General features: G+C 52.8%; 1 protein-coding gene across 1 annotated transcript; it reads left to right on the top strand.

The window, feature by feature from the left end:
* The first annotated feature begins 7,680 nt into the window (after positions 1–7,680).
* On the top strand, positions 7,681–16,448 carry LOC111721627 (regulator of cell cycle RGCC-like). The gene is made up of 5 exons (XM_031944623.1): positions 7,681–7,784; positions 14,250–14,414; positions 14,608–14,688; positions 15,310–15,372; positions 16,103–16,448. Exons 1-5 carry the CDS (start codon positions 7,757–7,759, stop codon positions 16,108–16,110), a joined length of 345 nt encoding a protein of 114 aa, XP_031800483.1. The 5' UTR covers positions 7,681–7,756; the 3' UTR covers positions 16,111–16,448.
* The last annotated feature ends 431 nt before the right edge of the window (positions 16,449–16,879 follow it).

Consider the following 16,879-nt stretch of genomic DNA (forward strand, 5'->3'; position numbering starts at 1 on the left):
AAGGAATCACACCTGGGAATTGGGAGAGCGAATCGCACACTGGGAGAGGGGAAAGCCGAAGACACTGGGAGTGGGAAAGCAACCCACACTGGGAGAGTAGAGTGCCCAGGGCGGGATCCACCCCTTTTATTCTCGTAAGCCAAAGCCCTGGTATGGGTATGGGACTCTCTTCATGGGCGGAGATGAACCCCTGCCCTTTGTGAGGAGCTGGCAGAACTGGGGAGAGTGGAGAACTCCTCTTGGGGCGCTTGGCAAGCTGCAAGTCTAATGCATCTTCAGGCAGGGAGTTCCTTCAGCTGCTCCCAGAAAGACGGAAGAGAACCACTGCAGGCTGCTGTCCAAAAAGACTGGCAAGCGGCAGCCTGTGCCCGGTGGCCACTTCTGTCCCTGCTGTTAACGCCAGGGCAAAGAAACACCTGAAGTAGCTCCCCGCTCGGAGAAAACTGGCAGCTTGATGTGGCCTGGGACGCCGAGCAAGACAGTGAAGGCCGGGGCTCCTGGACCTCTTCTCAACCCCGCCCTGCCCCCTCCCAAGCAGGGCACGTTTATTGCCAAGGAGGAGGAGGACGGCACACGCCAAAGCACTTTGGGCAAGAGGGATACACTACTCAGCAGCAAAATGAGGGCCAGGGAGGGGACGGGACTTTGCTCATAGTAGCAACAGAGTGGAGGCTAGAAAAGCCAGGTCTGCAACGCCGGGAAGGAACAAAGGAATGGAGAGAAGGAGGAAGGGAGGGAAAAAGGAAGGGAAGAAGAAAAGAAACAAGGGAGGGAGGGAAGGAGGCAGGAGGGAAGGAAGGGAGGAAGGAAGGAAGGAGGGGAGGGAGGGAGGGAAGAAAGAAAAAAGAAATCAAAGAAGGAAAGGGACAGAGAGAGGGAGTAAAGGAGGGATAAAGGGAGGGAAGGAAGAAGGTATGGAGGAAGGGAGGGAGAAGGGAAGAAAAAAGAAGTCAAAGTAGGGAGAAAGGAAAAAAAGGAATGGCAAGAAGAAGGAAGAGAGGAAGGGGGAGGGAGAAAAAAATCAAAGTAGTGAGGAAGGAAAGGAGGGAGGAAGGAAGGGAGGGAGAAGGAGCGAAGAAGTGAGGGAAAGGAGAAAGGGAGGAAAAAAATTAAAGGAAGGAAGAAAGGAAAAGGGGATGGAGAGGGAAGAAAGAAGAAAAGGAAAGAGGGAGGAAAGGAGGGAAGCAAAGAAGGGAGGAGGGAGGAAGGAAAGAAAGAAGGAAGGAATAGAAGGAAGAAAGGAAAGAGGGAGGAAAGAAGGAAAAGAGGAAGGAAGGAAGAAAGGGAGGGGGAGGAAAGAATGGAGAGAGGGAATAAGGAAGGGAGGGAGGAAAAAGAAGGTACAAAGGGACAGAGGAGGGAGGAAGGAAAGAAGAGAGGGAGGGAGAAAGGGAAGGAGAGTGAGGGGAGAGAGAAGAAATGAAAGGGAGGGCAGGGAGAGAGAAAAAGAGGGAGGAAGAAAGGAAAAGGGAAGGAGGGAGGGAGAGGAGAGAAGGAAGAGAAAAAGGATGGAGGGAGAAAAGGGAGGAAAGAAGGGAGAGAAAGAAAGGGGGAAATGGAGGGAAGGAAAAAGGAAGAGAGAGGAAGAAAGGGAGGAAAGATGGGATGAAGGGAAGGAAGGAGGGAGGAAGAGAGAGATTGAGGGAAGGAAGGAAGGAAGAGAAGGAGGAAGGGAGGAAAGGAAAGGAAAGGAGGAAGTAAGAAAGGGAGAGGGAAGAAGAAATGAAAGGAGAAAATAAGGAAGGGAAGGAAGGAGAGAGGGAGGGAGGGAAGAAAAGGGGAGGGAAAGAGGGAAGAAGAAAAAAGGGAGAGGAAGGGAAGGGAAAGGAGGGAAGAAAGGAGAAAGGAAGGAAGGAAAGAAGGAAAGGAGGGAGGAAGGAAGAAAGGAAGGGGAAGGAATGGAGGAAAGGAATAAGGAAGGGAGAGAAGGAGGAAAAAAATCAAAGAAGGAGGAAGGGAAAAGGGATGGAGGGAGGAAAGTAGGGAAGCAAAAAAGGGAGGAGGGAGGAAGGAAAGAAGGAAGGAATGGAAGGAAGAAAGGAAAGGAAAAAGGGAGGAAAGAAAGGAGGTAGGAAGGAAGAGAGGGAGGGGGAGGAAGGAATGGAGGGAGGGAATAAGGAAGGAAAGGAGAGAGGGAGAAAAAAAGAAATTGAAGAAGGAAGAGAAAAAAGGATGGAGGAGGGAGGGAGGAATGGAGGGAGGGAAGACAATGTATTTATGGCTGATATTTATAAACCCCCGTTGCAAGGTACTTTTACCTGCACGGTCTCATTGGATCATCGGAACACTCCGGGGAGGTGCTGGGGGGAGGAGGGACTGACCGCAGCTGTGGTTTCCTAGTCTGGGAGCGTGTCCTGGGGCTTCCTTAAAGTCACACAGCCTATCAAGTAAGTGGCAGGGACAGGACTGAAACCCAGCTCCCTCCTGCCCCCAGGTGCAAAGGCCCTTTTCCCATCTCACCGTATCAGAGGACCTGGGTTTTTCTGGGCTCGGCCTCCCTGTGGGGCTCTTCCTCCTTGCCCAGAGACCGCACCTGTTCCATAAGAGCTGCCCAGCCTGGGCAGCCAGGATTAGCAGGTCCTCCTTAGACCTCCACGTCTCCAGCCCTTGCGAGGCAGCTTCTGGCTTCCAGCCACAGCTCAGTGCTCACAGGTTCGGGGGGGAGGGGGGTGCTGGATGCTAGCCGGGCAGGCTTTCTCCTACCTCAGGATCCATGGCCCCGTGCCATGTGCTGCCCTCAGACAAGTCTCTATCTCTGGGGCTCAGTTTCCTCTTCTGTAAAGCAAGGGGCTGGCCTAGATGTTTTCTGAGGTCCCTTCCAGCTTTGCCCTCCAAAACGGAATGGGGCCTTTCACCCACTGCTGCCCCTCTCTAACCTCAGCCTGGGACGCTAATGGCGAGCCCCCAAAGGAGACACTGGAGGCCCTGAACTTCACAAATGTTAGCCTTGGGTGGAAAGGGATCCTGAGGGCCAGTTGTGGCCACGCTGGCGTGCAGCTGAGGTCAGCTGAAGGTGGCGGTTACTGCTGAAGTCCCCAAGGCAGTACGTGGGACAGAGGGAGCTTGGGAGCCAAGGCGTGAAACAAGTTGGGATGCTTTGGTAAATGACAGTAGGGAAGAGGGAGGAAGGGCGGCACTAGATGGTTTGTGAGAGAAGGAAGGCCCAGCCATGGTGATAATGGAGCCACAGCCTTGGAGGGGCAATAAGCACCATGGGGGCCAGTTACCCATCCTCCTGACCCTGGGAGTGGGAGCAGTGACCTGAGAACCAGGAGCCAGGCTGGCAAACAATGCAGCATGGTTCTGGAAGAGTGACATCGTGGAGTGGAGAGGAACTGCGTTTGCACCCTGTTCCAGTGGCCCTGCTTGTTCTAACTCCCCCCTCTTTGGGTAACCAGGCCTACTGATTGTGGGAGTGGCAGGAGAGTGAGCCTCCCCCCTGCCAGGGCTTTCCCCATGATCATCCCAGCAAGTGGCAGGAAGGCTATGGTGCTGCCATCTTTCCTGACTCAGTGAGAAGGCCCTGTCCTGGGACACAGTGGCTCCTAGCAATGTGCTTGTTCCTTTTAGCTTGGCCAATCAGCATGGACCCTTTGGGCAGGTACCTGGCTAATGGCTAAGTAATGGCTCTGGGAGATCTTATTTCATAGATGCGGATCCTACTCCCTTAGTGGAAGGGCCCTTGGAAAGCATCTCCATCCCACCACCTCATTTTATGGATAGCCTGGGGCCTGGCAAGAAGACATTACTAAGCATCTACTGCACATGTTTTCAAAAGGACAGTCTGTCCCCCAGGGAGCTGCCGTCATTAAAGTTAGGGCAGAAGGGAGTGAGGTACAACATGTCAACATGAGAGGCAGGGGCCAGCAAGGGGTGAACGAGAGCCCCAGAGACCTTTGGAGGGGGAGAGGAGTTAGCTGGAGCACGTGGAGCAGCGAGCCAGGTCTCCTGCTCCCCATCCTCTCCCCCAACCCCAGCTGCCAGTCTGACCAGGTGGATGGCCTGCTTCATGCTTCAGGGCCTCTCCCTCTCCCCAATGAGCCTCGTTTTTGGAATCCACAAGGCAGCCAGTAAGGGCTCCTCCACCACTGAGGAATCAGTGACAGGGTGCCCATAGTTCCTGCTGCCTGAGCCCCGCCTGGCCATGCAAAGTGGGCAGCTCTAGAGACTGAGCTGGCTGCCACAGAGTCACCTGATGAGCCGGCCACAGAAGGCACCAAGTCCAAATGAGGACACTAAGATCACCTAGTAAATGGCCAAGCCAGAATTTGAACCCAACACCTCTGACTTCAAATCTAGTGTTGTTTTGGAAATGTAGGAATGAATGGAGATGAGCCAGCAGGCAAGAGCCAAGGGCAGCCAGCTGAGAGTAGCAGCCAGCCATGAGAGCCCCGGCCCCCAGCTTAGAAGAGCTTTTTAGGGGGCAAGTACTGCTGCTGCTGGGGCCAAAATGTACCCACCGGAGAGCACCAGAGAAACCTGGGACCCGGCTGGGGGCTTTATCTCTATTTCATCTTATCAGTATGATCAAATCCTTCCTTGCACAAGACATCTGCAAGTGGGCAGCCAGGAAGCAAAAGCTGGGGGAGGCAATTTCAGGGAAATAGGAACTTCAGGAAAAGAGGAAGTTTCCATCATACCTCAGCTGCTTTGTCACCCTGGAAGATCCCTGTCCCCACTCTCGGCCTCTCTCTTCCCATGGGTGCTTGAGTGACTCCTGGGGTTCAGGCAGCCATTCTTCAGTCCTCTCGGACCCTCCAGAATGTCTGGCCTTCTCCTCCTGGCCCCTGCTTTTCAGCTCCCTTTTATGAGTCATCTCCCCCATCAGAATGTGAGCTCCTTGAGGGTGGGGATCGGCTCATGATCTGCTTGCACTTATATTTCTAGGGGTTAGTATGGGGCAGAGCTGGGCACGCACCAGTCCCTTAAATGCTTTGTGCCTCAACTCATGTGACTAAGTTTGAACTTTCCTCCAATACTTGTTAGCTGTGGGATCCTGAACAAGTCAAACAACTTTAGGTCTCTGTTTCCACTTCTGTAAAATGGGGATAGTCAGAGCACTCAGGTCCCAGAATTGCCATCGGGGCCAAAGGGACTGATATGTGCCACATCCTTGGCATCTTTACCATGAATCAGTCAGCAGGTCTGTCTAGCCTCTCATGTTGTCCTCCATTCCCATTTTAGCAATATAATAGCTGAGGGGAAAGGCAGGGGAGAGCATCTTGGGAAACAAGGCCTTTAATTCCCTTTCCCAAAGACCTCCCCTGCCACCCCTTATTGTTGAGGAAGAAGCTCAAGAAGAAGACATTGCCATTTGCTTTCTTACCTGCTTTTCTCTGTCTCTTGGCCCTCTGTCTATGGTACTGGGCGATCCTGGCCTCTGCGGGAGAAGGAAACACCAAAAGAATTAAGTGAGTCTCCTCCCACGCCATCATGTGGTATCTGTGCTGTTCAGGCTGGAGAGTTGGGCTGGATCAGACAAGGAGCTTGGGTCCTTCCAGAGGAAGGCCATATAAGTGGCAGGAAGCTGGGAGCCAAGCCCAGCATCTGTCGACAGCCCCTGGGACAGCAAGGGCCAATGGGAAGCATGGTGAGTAGTCTTTGTGGCAATGGCAGTGTTGGGGGACTCCAAAGGAAGGCACAATTTCCTCAGACCAAGTAAGGGGGAGGTCTGTACTGAGTAGGCTGGGCAAGTCATCTGACCTCTCTGTGGTCAGTTTCCTCAATTTTAACATGGACACAATATTAGCAGCTGCTTTCCAGATTGTTCGGAAAATCCAATCCAGTAACATGGCAGAAAGTGCACTATGAGAGTGAGCAGCTATCATCATCATCGTCACCGTCACCATCCTTAGCATTCCCCATTGCTCCTTGAGCAAAGGAATAATAGGCTGGAGCAAAGTAGACCGGCAGAGGTCTCTAGACTAGACTGAAGGGTGCTGGGACTTGGGGCAGACCTCAGTAAATGGCAGCAGAGGCGAGGCCCAGGAAAAAAAGGGGGGGTGGGGAGAGAAAAAGTAGAGACAGAAGTCTTGTCTAGGGGCCAGATGCTCCCTTTACAGTGAGAGTCAGGAAAAGCCTGAGAAGGAATGGGTAGCAGTCTTTGGAGGCCTTGCCTCCTGACCCAGCCTCCGTCAGCTGATGAAGGCAACACAAGGATGACTGGAAATGTTCTATAGTAAAGGCAAGGGATGCTCAGAGAGGAGAGGGTACACCCCCAGAGACCCACAACTACTATTTAGCAGAGGCAAGCCTCAAACTCAGGTCTTCTGATATCAGAGTCACTTGTCTTTTGGCTTAGACTGGGTCTGGGTCTTGGATTTGAGGATTTTGGGGGGAGTTAATTTTATTTTTTCTCTATTTAATATTGATTTAATTTCATTTTCTCAATTGCACTTCATTTTTGCAAATATATGTAAAGATAGTTGACAACATTCATTTTTGTAAAACTTTGTGTTCCAGATTTTCCTTTCTCTCCCTTATCTTCTCCCTTCCCCAAGAGAGCAATCTGCTATAGTTTAAATATGCACAGTTATTATATTAAACATATTTCTGTATTTGTTGTGTTGTACAAGAAAAACCAGACCAAAAAGAAGGAAAAAAAAACACAAGAAAGAAAAAAAAAACCAAGCAAACAAACAACAACAAAAAGGTGAAAATACTGCTGTGATCCACATTCAATCTCCCTATTTCTCCCTCTAGACGGGGATGGCGTTTTCCATCCAATTTGGGGGCTTTCCATGGCACCCACTATTGTGGTACCCGTGTTTTCCCTCCCTCACTAGAATATACACTCCTTGAGGTTGGCGTCTTTTGGGCCCTTCCCCCAACTTCCGGCTCAGTAGGAACTCATGGAACCAATGGGTCAACACTCTGGGCCTGGATGTAAATTCAAGAGTTGGGAGACCTTAGGGGCCAATCCGTCTGAATTTGTCACAATCCAGAACCAAAGGCCCGCAATGAGCCGAAGATTAAGAACTCGTCGGCGGAAGGGGGCTCTCAGTTCTCACCTGGGCTGCCGTCCCCCATTTTGACGAGGGGGCTAGAAAGTCTGCCATCCGTCGGGCATCCGCACCCAATTCCACGGCTACTCTTATTTTGAAGGGAGGAAAGCATCGGAGGGAGGAAGGGCTCGGTGGGCCAGTACCACCGAATTTGGGGAAAGCCAAGATGAAGAAACAAGAGTGGGGAGCAGAAGTCTTGCCACAACATGGGAGCCACAGAGACTCCGTGCCTTCCCCAACCTCCTCCTTGGTTTGTTTTTGTGGACCATTGATAGGCTCTCAAGGCGTTGACCCAACTCGGCCTGGTCCACGGCAAGACCGGTATGTTGGAAACCTCCATTTTCCCTTTTTTAAGAAGCTTCTTAACTTGGCTCCTTTCAACGTGGTCTCCTGGGTCTCACTTCCTGCCAAACCAGGAGGAGGATGAGCCACGCGACCTCTAGGGGATTTGGCGCGTTCCATAATCCGGGCAGCCCGGGCTGGTTTGGGGGTGGGGGTGGGGGAGCGAGGGAAGCCCGTCGTCTATCGCCCCCAGTCCGCCAGGAGGAGAAGAGGGACGCTGCGCGCACCCACCGCACGTTCGGGCGCCCGAGCGGGCGGAGAGCGCCTTCGCAGTCGGCGTCCGATTGGCTGGCGGGAATCGGGGGGCGTGGCCTGGGCCTTTAATTTGTGGCGCCCGCTCCGCTGCCCCAGTGACCGATTCTGGAGCGCGTCTTGTCTGGCCGCCTTCCCGGGCCGCCCCTCCGTCCCCCATGGCTTCGCAAGGCGTGGACCCGAAAGGTTAGTGCGGCGGGACGGCCCTGGCCAGGGGATGCCGAGGCCCTGGCTCCCGCCCCCGGCCCCCGGCTCCCAGCTCCCGGATCCCAGCCCCCAACCCCCGACCCCCGACGTCTGGCTTCCGGACCCCATATCCCGGCCCCCACCCCCCGGCCCTTGGCCCCCCCCTTTCTGCACCGGGAAGGGAAGCAGTCAGTAGCGCCCGGGCAGGGAGGGGTTCCCCCCCAAGTTCAGTCATCCCCCTGCCTCCTCCTGACAAAGGCAGCTAAGTAAGGGCTCCGCCATTTTCGGGAGCCTTTAGGGAGAGGGGGGAGCCTAGGGGTGGAAAGAGGAGGGGGGGACCCCAAGCACAGGAACGGGGAATGTTGGGGTAGAAAGCATCTTTCCCGGCTCCCGTTTGGAAGAGGAGGGGCCTGGGGGCCGGTGGGACGGTTTGTAAGGGACAGAGCTCGGTTTGGCCCCGTCCCAAACAGAGAGGGGCCGCGAAAATCCTGCCCGATGCGCAGCCTCTCCCGGGGGGAGCGGGGGCTTTAAGGCAGACCCCTCTGCGCCGGAAAACCACATAGCCCATGGAGCAAGCCACAAGCACTTATTAAACACCTACTATTCGCCTTTGGGCAAAGGAGGGATTCGGAAAAGGCAGAAGTGAGGAAACAGAACGTGGGCTCGGCTGGTACAAGTGCGTGGTCATGGGGAGGAAAGCTGGGGGGGGGGGGGATGCAGAAGGGTGGAAAGGCTCGCTGCTGAAACTGAAAAGGCAACTGGGAGTCAGTTCAGGAAGGTCTTAAACACCAGCTGGCTCTAGAGTAGCAGGGAGTCACTGAGGTTTATGGAGCAGAACACTGACCTGCTCAATCCATGCTTGAGCAAAAGTCATTTCAGGGTCTAAGTGAGGCTGGATTAGGAGAGGGAAGAGACGGGAAGCAAGCAGAAGAGCTGAGGGCCCCGGCCTGGAGCAGCCACCCAGTGAGGAGAGGGAGGGGGGGGGCACCTCGGCCAGACTCCACTACTGACTGGGGCCAGGAAGCAGGCTGCACAGTGAAGGGCGCAGGGGAGAGAAGCCTGGGGGCTGGAAGGCCACTGGCTCTCAGCAGAGAGGGCAGCTCTGGGACCGAGCAGCCTGGGATGCTGCCACTGCTCATTTTACAGAGGAGGAGAGCAACTCCCACACATAAAGTGACTCTGCTGTCAGTGGGTGGGTAATAAATGTCAGAGCTGAGGATGCTGGGCAGAAAGCCCGAGAGTCCAGAGGGTCCGGGAAAGGCATGGAACTTCTCAGTACCTCAGGCGGCTCCCAGAGCTGCAAGATGGGTGGGAATCTGCACTAGGGAGGGAGCTAGCTCCCGGGAGGTCTCCATGTAGATGAACTGGCCCATGGGGAGCCCCAGGCCCCTCAGAGGGCTTCAGGTTGCTGCACCCTGCTGGCTCTCCTTCCCCCACACCCCATGCCATCTATCAGGCTGCATCCCATCCCCTAGAGAGCACCTCACAATTTTCTCCCCAGCCTCCAGTTTACAAAATAGTCAAGACATGTCTTTTCTCTGGGGGTAAAAATGAAACAAGCCACGCTAAGTATGCTGGACCCACAAAGCCTGCCTTCGTTGCCTCCAACGACATTTGTCAGCTTAGCTTTTTGGTTCATTTTGCTATATTGGAGGCCAGGTTTATATTTGTTTTTTTTTTGTGACTGGAGGCACAGGTGACTCAGTGCGTAGTGCCGGACCTGGAGGCACAATAGACCCAAGTTCCAGTTCCATTTCAGACACCTGATAGCCATCTGCATCAGTTTCCTCATCTGTAAAATGGGAATAATAATAGCAAATTCCCAGGTTTCTTCTGAAGTTCAAATGAAATAATACTTCTCAAGTGCTTAGCACAGGACCTGGCGCATAGTAGGTCTTTAAAAGCTGCTTGTTTTCCCCGTTTTCTTTCCCTTTGCTTATTTGGTTAAGCTTCCTGGGGAGGGAGAGGGGCTTTTATTAGAAAGCACTTGCTTTCCCCAAAGTCTTCTGCCCTGAAGTGGCAGGTTAGCCTCAGCACTAGGACCCTCAGTTTGCGGGTGAGCCCAGAGCCAAACCGGGAGAGTTCATTCTTGGGGTGTGAGAACAGGAAGACAAGCCATTTGTCAGTAGGAGAGAGCTGTCAAGCCCTGAGCTGGGGGAGGAAAGTAAAGGAAGATCTGGGGCTGGGGGAACCCCTGAGCTGAACCTCGAACGGGGAGTAGGAAGTTGCTGAGGAAGGGGAAGAAGAAGAAGGACCAAGGCCCCAAGGAATATGGTGGGGGAAAGGGGGGGGGGAGGCCAGCCTGGCCAGAATGGAAACTGCCTGGGGAGGAAGGATGGGAGATAAGGTCAGCTACAGGGAGGGTGGGGCCGTATCGGGCAAGGCAGGCTGAGGAGTTGGGAATAGGTGCCCACCCAAAGGTGCTACTAGAGGCTTTCTCTGAAAGCCAAGACTGCCACCATGAGAGTGGGTTGGAGGGGAGGTCCGTGTGGAAGAAGGGGCTGCAGGGGGTATGGTTCTGAGGGAGCAGAGCTAGGCTGGGACCTTTTGCAGCTGATGGCACCCTGGACTAGCCTAGACCATGGGGACAGGGAGGACAAAACTGTGTAAGAGACATGAAAAAGGAGGAAGGGACAAGACTTCCTAACGGCCAGGCTAAGGTGATTTGCCACTTTAGTGCCTGGAAAAGGGGGGTCCACCGAGCTGGAGCTGGGCCAGGAAAGGGGGAGCCAGTTTGGGGAAGGAAGTGCAAATGGCTTCATTTGGAATTGGAGATGCTGGGGGAACATCCAGGGTGTAGAGATGCTGCCCAGATCATTGGAGGAGACGGCCAGGGTGCATGGCAGAGATCAGACCAGCAATAAACATGTATTAAGTGCCCTCTTTATGGCATACAGATAGTCCCTGCCCCATAGAAGCTCACAGTCCAATGGGGGATAAAAGAAACAGGTAGATACAAGATAAATAGGAGATGAACAACTGAGGAAGGGCCAGGTATGGAGAGCGTTTGGAGAAGGCTTTGTGTTAAAGGCCAGCTTCTAGTCAGGACTCAAAGGAAGCCAGGGAGCTCGGTACTTAGAGCGCAGGAGGGAAGAAGGTGCTTCAGAGAGTAGGAGGCGCTCTGGGAGTTGGAATTTAGAGAGAGGGGAGAGGGGAGGGCCACACACAACCATTGCTAAGACAGTGTGGCTTAGCAGATATAACGAGTCAGGGATCTCAACTTGGACTGAAGGTTCCTGTACAAGTCACTTTACCTCTATCTGCCTCAGTATTCCTCAACCTATCTCCCAGGGTTGTCTCAGAGATCAAATGAGTTATTTGTAAAGGGCTAGCTTAGTGCCTGGCATGTAGTAAGTGCTTAATAAATGTTTGTTCCTTCTCTTTCTTCTATATACATTTTTGAAGCTGCCTCTAGGGACTCATTTTCCCTTTGAAGTCTGGCCTTGGTAGTGGCGTTGGGGGTGGGAGTGGGGACAGTAAAGCAGAGGGGATGGACAAGCAAGCACCTGACTCAAGAAAACGCCAGTTTTTTGCCTGAGAATCAGGAGAGCCAGGCCAAAATCATTGAGTACTTCTCTGGGTAACAGGGGGCTGGACTGCATCTGACAAGCCCTTCCAGTTCTGCATTCAGTGCCCCACCCAACACACACACTACCCAGAGTCCCCACAGAAACCAGGTCAGAGGGGACTGCTCAAGCTAAAGAGCCGTCCTTTAGAGGAAAGGGAACGGCTACTAACTGTGCCTTGTTAAAAGTCTCTGCTCCTGGCCCTGCCCCCGACTGTCTCTGTCCCTCCCTGTACCCCTGCTCCTGCCCCTGCCCCTGACTCTGGCCCTGCCCCCAACTGTCTCTGTCCCTCCCTGTACCCCTGCTCCTGCCCCTGCCTCTGGCCATGTCCCTGCCCCTGCCTTTCATTGCCAGCCTTGCCAAGAGCAGATCGCTTTAGGGTGCTCCTATGTGGACGCCAGCAGTAGAGGGCTTTCCTTGGCACTCCCTCTCTTGCTCAAGTCTTAAAATCACCATTTCTGAAGGGGAGTGGGTTATAATAGGTGTCTCCACAAGCCCCCCCCCCAAAAGTTTCTTGACCTTACTGATTGTGAAGGAATCTTTATACCTTCTCTATGTGGGGGCAGTGTTTTGACTGTTGCCTGATGGAGCAAGAAGATCATAATATCTGAACCCTGAGCTGCAGATTCCGCTCTGCCACTGACTGGTTTAGTGGCCTTGGATAAATATCTCTTTGGGCCGCTGTAAAGTTAAGGAGGGTCACATGGCCTTGTCCAGGGCCCGATCGGGGCTAAGCGTGCTAAATCCCCTCGAGTCCGGGCACTTCCAACTTAGCCAGCCAGGGGGGGCAGCCTGAAGGGAGTGGCTGAGAGCCCTCCGTGGGCCCAGCAGCTGAGGGGGGGGGCTGCCATCTGGGGTGAATCCAGAATAGCAAAAGCAGATGCACGGGGGGCCCCAAAAATGCATCCACCCCAGCAGTACGGAGGGAGGGCTTCCTTCAGCCTGGCTTGGTGCCTTCCTGCAGGACCCACCCACTGTGCTCATCTGGCATTAGTGCCACACTTCAGAAAGCCACAAAGGAAGTGAACATACAAGATGGAGAACCCCATTCCATGGGACACTCAGGCCCACAACTGGAGGCCATCCAGAGATGAGGGTGGAGGGGAGTCTTCCCACTGTGCTCCCAGTGATTTGCACTGCTTTATTGCAAACCCTGGCTCACAGGCCTCCCATCATTTCCACTCCCCTGCTGTAGACAGAGGGGCCAGCCTTCCAAAGACTGCAGTGATCCTCTAGCCAGGGAGAAGGATCCACTGGGATACTGATGGGAAGCAGGGCCTTTTCACCTTTTTTGTGCCCCTCCAGCAGCCTGGCGAGGAAGCCAGGGGACCCCTGAGAATCAGGTTGGGAAATGCATATAAAGTGATGCTGAGACTACTAAGGAAACCAAGGCTACCGAGCTAGTTACTGAAAATATTAAAATTTGAATTTCATTGAGTTATTTTGAATTTACTTTTGATAAATTTGATAAAAAATAAATTTGAATTGAATTGAAAACAGTGCAAAATTTTTAAAACACAAGTTTTCAGACCCCAGGTTATCTAGAAAAACCCAGATCCAATGGAATCCTATAGTGCAATTAAGGATTACAGGTGTGAAGCGCGCGCACACACACACACACACACACACACACAAAATTGGGCACAGAAAAAAATAGGAAGAGAATGAATGGCTAACTAAGCTTCCCAAGGCAGGGCAGAGGGACAGGAACTGAAAAATTATTGATACCTTCTACACTGAAATCAATTTCAGTAAGTGCTTATTAGAGTTCCGTTGGTTAGCCTCCTGGTCAATGGTTGTTTTTTAATAAAATCAGCCCCTGTGGTCCAGTGGATCCATAATCTTATTAACATGGAAGTTCCCACCCATGACGCACCCAAGCCCACTGCTCATCCTGAGTGCCTCTCAGCCGTGGCCTCCCCTAAATTGCCCAGGGCTGGGTAATGGGACACCCGGTGGACGGGGGAGGAAGGGGTCCTAACCTCTTGATATTATGTGGCCAGAATACTCATGGCCACTGCAGGCTGCCCCTATGTTGGCCCTTAGTCTTGTTATCTTTGGGTTTGTTTGGAGTCAAGATCGAGCCTATCCGTTGTCACTGTGGCACCATACGGGGACCCCATTGGTTGTTAGGCAGGGATCTCACACAGCCAACAGCTAATCGAACGTTTCCGTACAGCTTACGCCCCACTGCCTTCTCTGTCACCATGACTACAGGCGCTAAAAGAACAGATTGTCTCCCTCTTGCCCCAAATCCTAGTTTGTCTGTGAAGACTCCTTCCTTTGGCTAGAGCCTGGCTCAAGCGCTGTCTCACTTGCTCTTGGTAGCACCCCCCAACTGTTAGCGATTGGCCCCTCCTCAGAGGCCTTTGTGTATGTGTGACCCCCCTCCCCTCCATAATAATAATAATACCAGAAGCTTGCCTTCCTATGGTGCCCTAAGGCTCAGATAGTGTTCTAGAGGTGCCGTCATCACAACCCTGAGAGGCGGGTATTGTTATTCCCGTGTCTGGGGCCAAGGGACATTAAGGGTCACGTGGCTAGTTAAGTATCCGGGGGGAGACCCGTACCCCCGTCTTCCCGACTCCAGACTAGGCCAATCATCTAGCTTGGCTAAAGTGGAAGCTCCTGAAGGGCAGGAACCATTTCACCTTTGCCATCGTCCTCCCCAGTGCCTGGCACACGGGAGGCACTCGGCAACGCTTCATCAGTTCCCACACAGGCCCCGGCTGGAGTCTGGGGTTTGGGAAAATCATGGGCATCCATAGGAATCAAAGGGCACAGGCTAAAGAAATGGCCTTTCTAGGCTCAGTTGACTCCTGCCGCCCCCAGAAGCACTGCCGGGCACAGACTGGCCTCCGTGGCTAACTTGTGGCTCTCGGCCCCTCTGCTGTCTCAGGGCTGGGAGACGACGAGCTGCGCTGCCTCCTCAGAGAGCTAGATGAAGTGATTGACGACTTTGATAATGGCAGCAGCTGTCAGTATGAAGAACATCTGGAAGAGCTCAAGCAGAAGAACAACCTTGGCCCTGGCGTCTACGACAGCGGCATCGACGAAGCCGAGAGTAAGTCCTGGACCTTTCTTGTGGGTGGGTGCCATGGGGGGGGGTGTCCCCTTCTGTGGAGCTCACTCCCTGTCCCTACCCCATGACAGGGATGGCACTGCTCAGGAAGCAGCCCATCCCTCCCTGCCCCCAGCCTGCCGTAGGACCCCACTTTGCCTGGGAGCATCCCCGACTGAACAGACTCTCCCTCTAGGTACCAACCCATCTCCGGGGAGCAGCTTAAACACCAGTGAGGAAAACATTCACGTGCCTGCAACTTCTACCATTCCCAAAGGTAAGAATCACAGAACACTGTTGGGGAAAGGGGGGGGGGAATGTATGTAGAAGGTAAAATCGATTTACAAGGAAATGAGGATGGAGGGCTCCGAGGGATTGGCCTGGAACACCCTAGAGACCGTTTCCTAAAGAAGAGGTTCCTTAGCAGGCCCCAGGAAGGGGATTATGAGCCAAGCAGCAAATCATGGGGCAGAGCTAACTATGTTCCTCCACCTCAGGCACCGAGTGCAGATGTGCTCATGGGAGACCCCCCCCAACCTAGAACTGGAGGGACCGAGAAGAGGGCTTCCCTGAAGCAAAGGGAGGCAGGAAGGACTTGGGGCAGTCAGATGTAGGCAAGGAGGTCCTGCCCATGCACTCGGGGGCCCCTGGAGTGTTGGAGATGGCTCCGACCTGGCAGACGTTGTGTTGCGAGAAACCAGGCTCTTTTGGGGGCTTCCATTGGGCTCTGGGGGGCATTTCTGATCAAGACAAGAGCCAAGGCACCTTTCCCCTTCCAAGTTATAGCCCTAATGCAGAAATCTCCCAAGATCCTACCCTTTTAGACATTCTCAGAGCCCCTTCTCCTGAATCACGGTCCGGGAGCCAGTGCTCAGTCCCATTGTTCTTTCTTGGGCAGCTAAGCTTGGAGACACAAAGGACCTGGAAGATTACATCGCTGACCTCGACAAAGAGCTGGAGGGTAAGTCCATTCTCCAACGTGATCCTTGCAATTTGAGGAATACGGGGCGGCTCCGGCCCTTGGCTGAATTTGCCAATGATTTAGAAAGATTTTGGTATAAACGTGGAGTCTAACGGACTTGTGGCCACATCTCTCCACTCGCGCCACAACTACCTCACGCTTGGACCCCTGCCAGAGCTCCCTAACCAGTCTGCCCAAATCCGGCCTCAACTGCTTTGCCCAAATCCAAACTCTCCCTGCTTTAATCCAGCTTCTCTATGGCCACCGGAGGAATTTCCCCACAGCATGGCCCTAACCTTGTCACTTCTCTGTTCAGAAAGCTCAGAGGCAAAGTGGGATAAAGCTGGAGGCTTCCCGTGCGGTACGCCTCCTGTTGGCTCTTGGGCCTTCCCAATTCTCTCTTACAGATGATCTCCCATTCAGCTACAAGAGAAGAACTGGTGACCTTTCCTACTCTTAGATAAGACTTGGTTCTGAAACTAGATATTTCTTAAGAACCATTCCTTTGGGGTGGGGGAGCCGGTGTGCAGAACCCAAACATTCAATATCCTGGGTGTGTCCAAGCCTTTCCCCACCACACAAACACCAATCCTTCCAGGGTTGAGGAACCCAGCCCGTGGCTTTTCTTGCATCCGGCAGAAGATTCCTTTATGGCATCGTACCAGAGTTGATGGGTTTTGGAGGCAGCTGATTCGGGAACTGAACCCCCTCTCTTATTTTCCTCCTTCAGAGATGTAAGAAGCAGCCCTTGGAAAAGGTCCTCGAGACGGATTGCTGTAGATATGCCTGCCTGCGTACACCCCCCGTGTTTGTTTTCTTCGCGGCCTTCCTCGGAATACCAGAGGGTGAAATCTCAGGGCCAGAGCAAGGGACTTTTCCAGAGAATGAATGAGCTCACTGACTGGGAATTGCCGACATCACCATCCCCAGCACCCAGTGCTCAGTTATGTTATCCAGTAATGCTGCTGTGTCCATAGTTTGCTAGCTGCTATTCTAGCACAAGTTGTATTCTTTTTTTATTTTTTATTGTTGTTTGCTTTTTTCTGGTTCTACCTGTACATTAAATTTTTCATATACATTTCTTTGTGTTGGGAGAGAAAAATCAGATTAAAAGGGAAAAACCCCGAGAGAGAAAAAAAATGGAAGAAAAAAGAAAAAAAGGTGAGCATAGCATGTGTTGATTTATGGTCAGTCTCCATAGTTCTTTCTCTGGATACAGATGGCTTTTTCTAGCCACAGTTTATTGGGATTGCCTCGGATTGTTGAACCGTTGAGAGGAACCAGGTCTTTCATAGTTGATCATCACAAAATCTTGCTATTACTGTCTACAGTGTATTCCCAGTTCTACTTGTTTCGCTCAGCATCAGTTCAGGCAAATCTTTCCAGACCTTTCTAAAATCCACTTGTTCATCATTTTTATAGAACAAAAATATTCTTTTACTTTCGTTCACCGTCACTCATTCAGCCATTCCCCAATCGATGGGCATTTGCGCCTTTTCCAATTCTT

This window comes from Sarcophilus harrisii, chromosome X (assembly GCF_902635505.1).
Source record: "Sarcophilus harrisii chromosome X, mSarHar1.11, whole genome shotgun sequence".
NCBI lineage: Eukaryota > Metazoa > Chordata > Mammalia > Dasyuromorphia > Dasyuridae > Sarcophilus > Sarcophilus harrisii.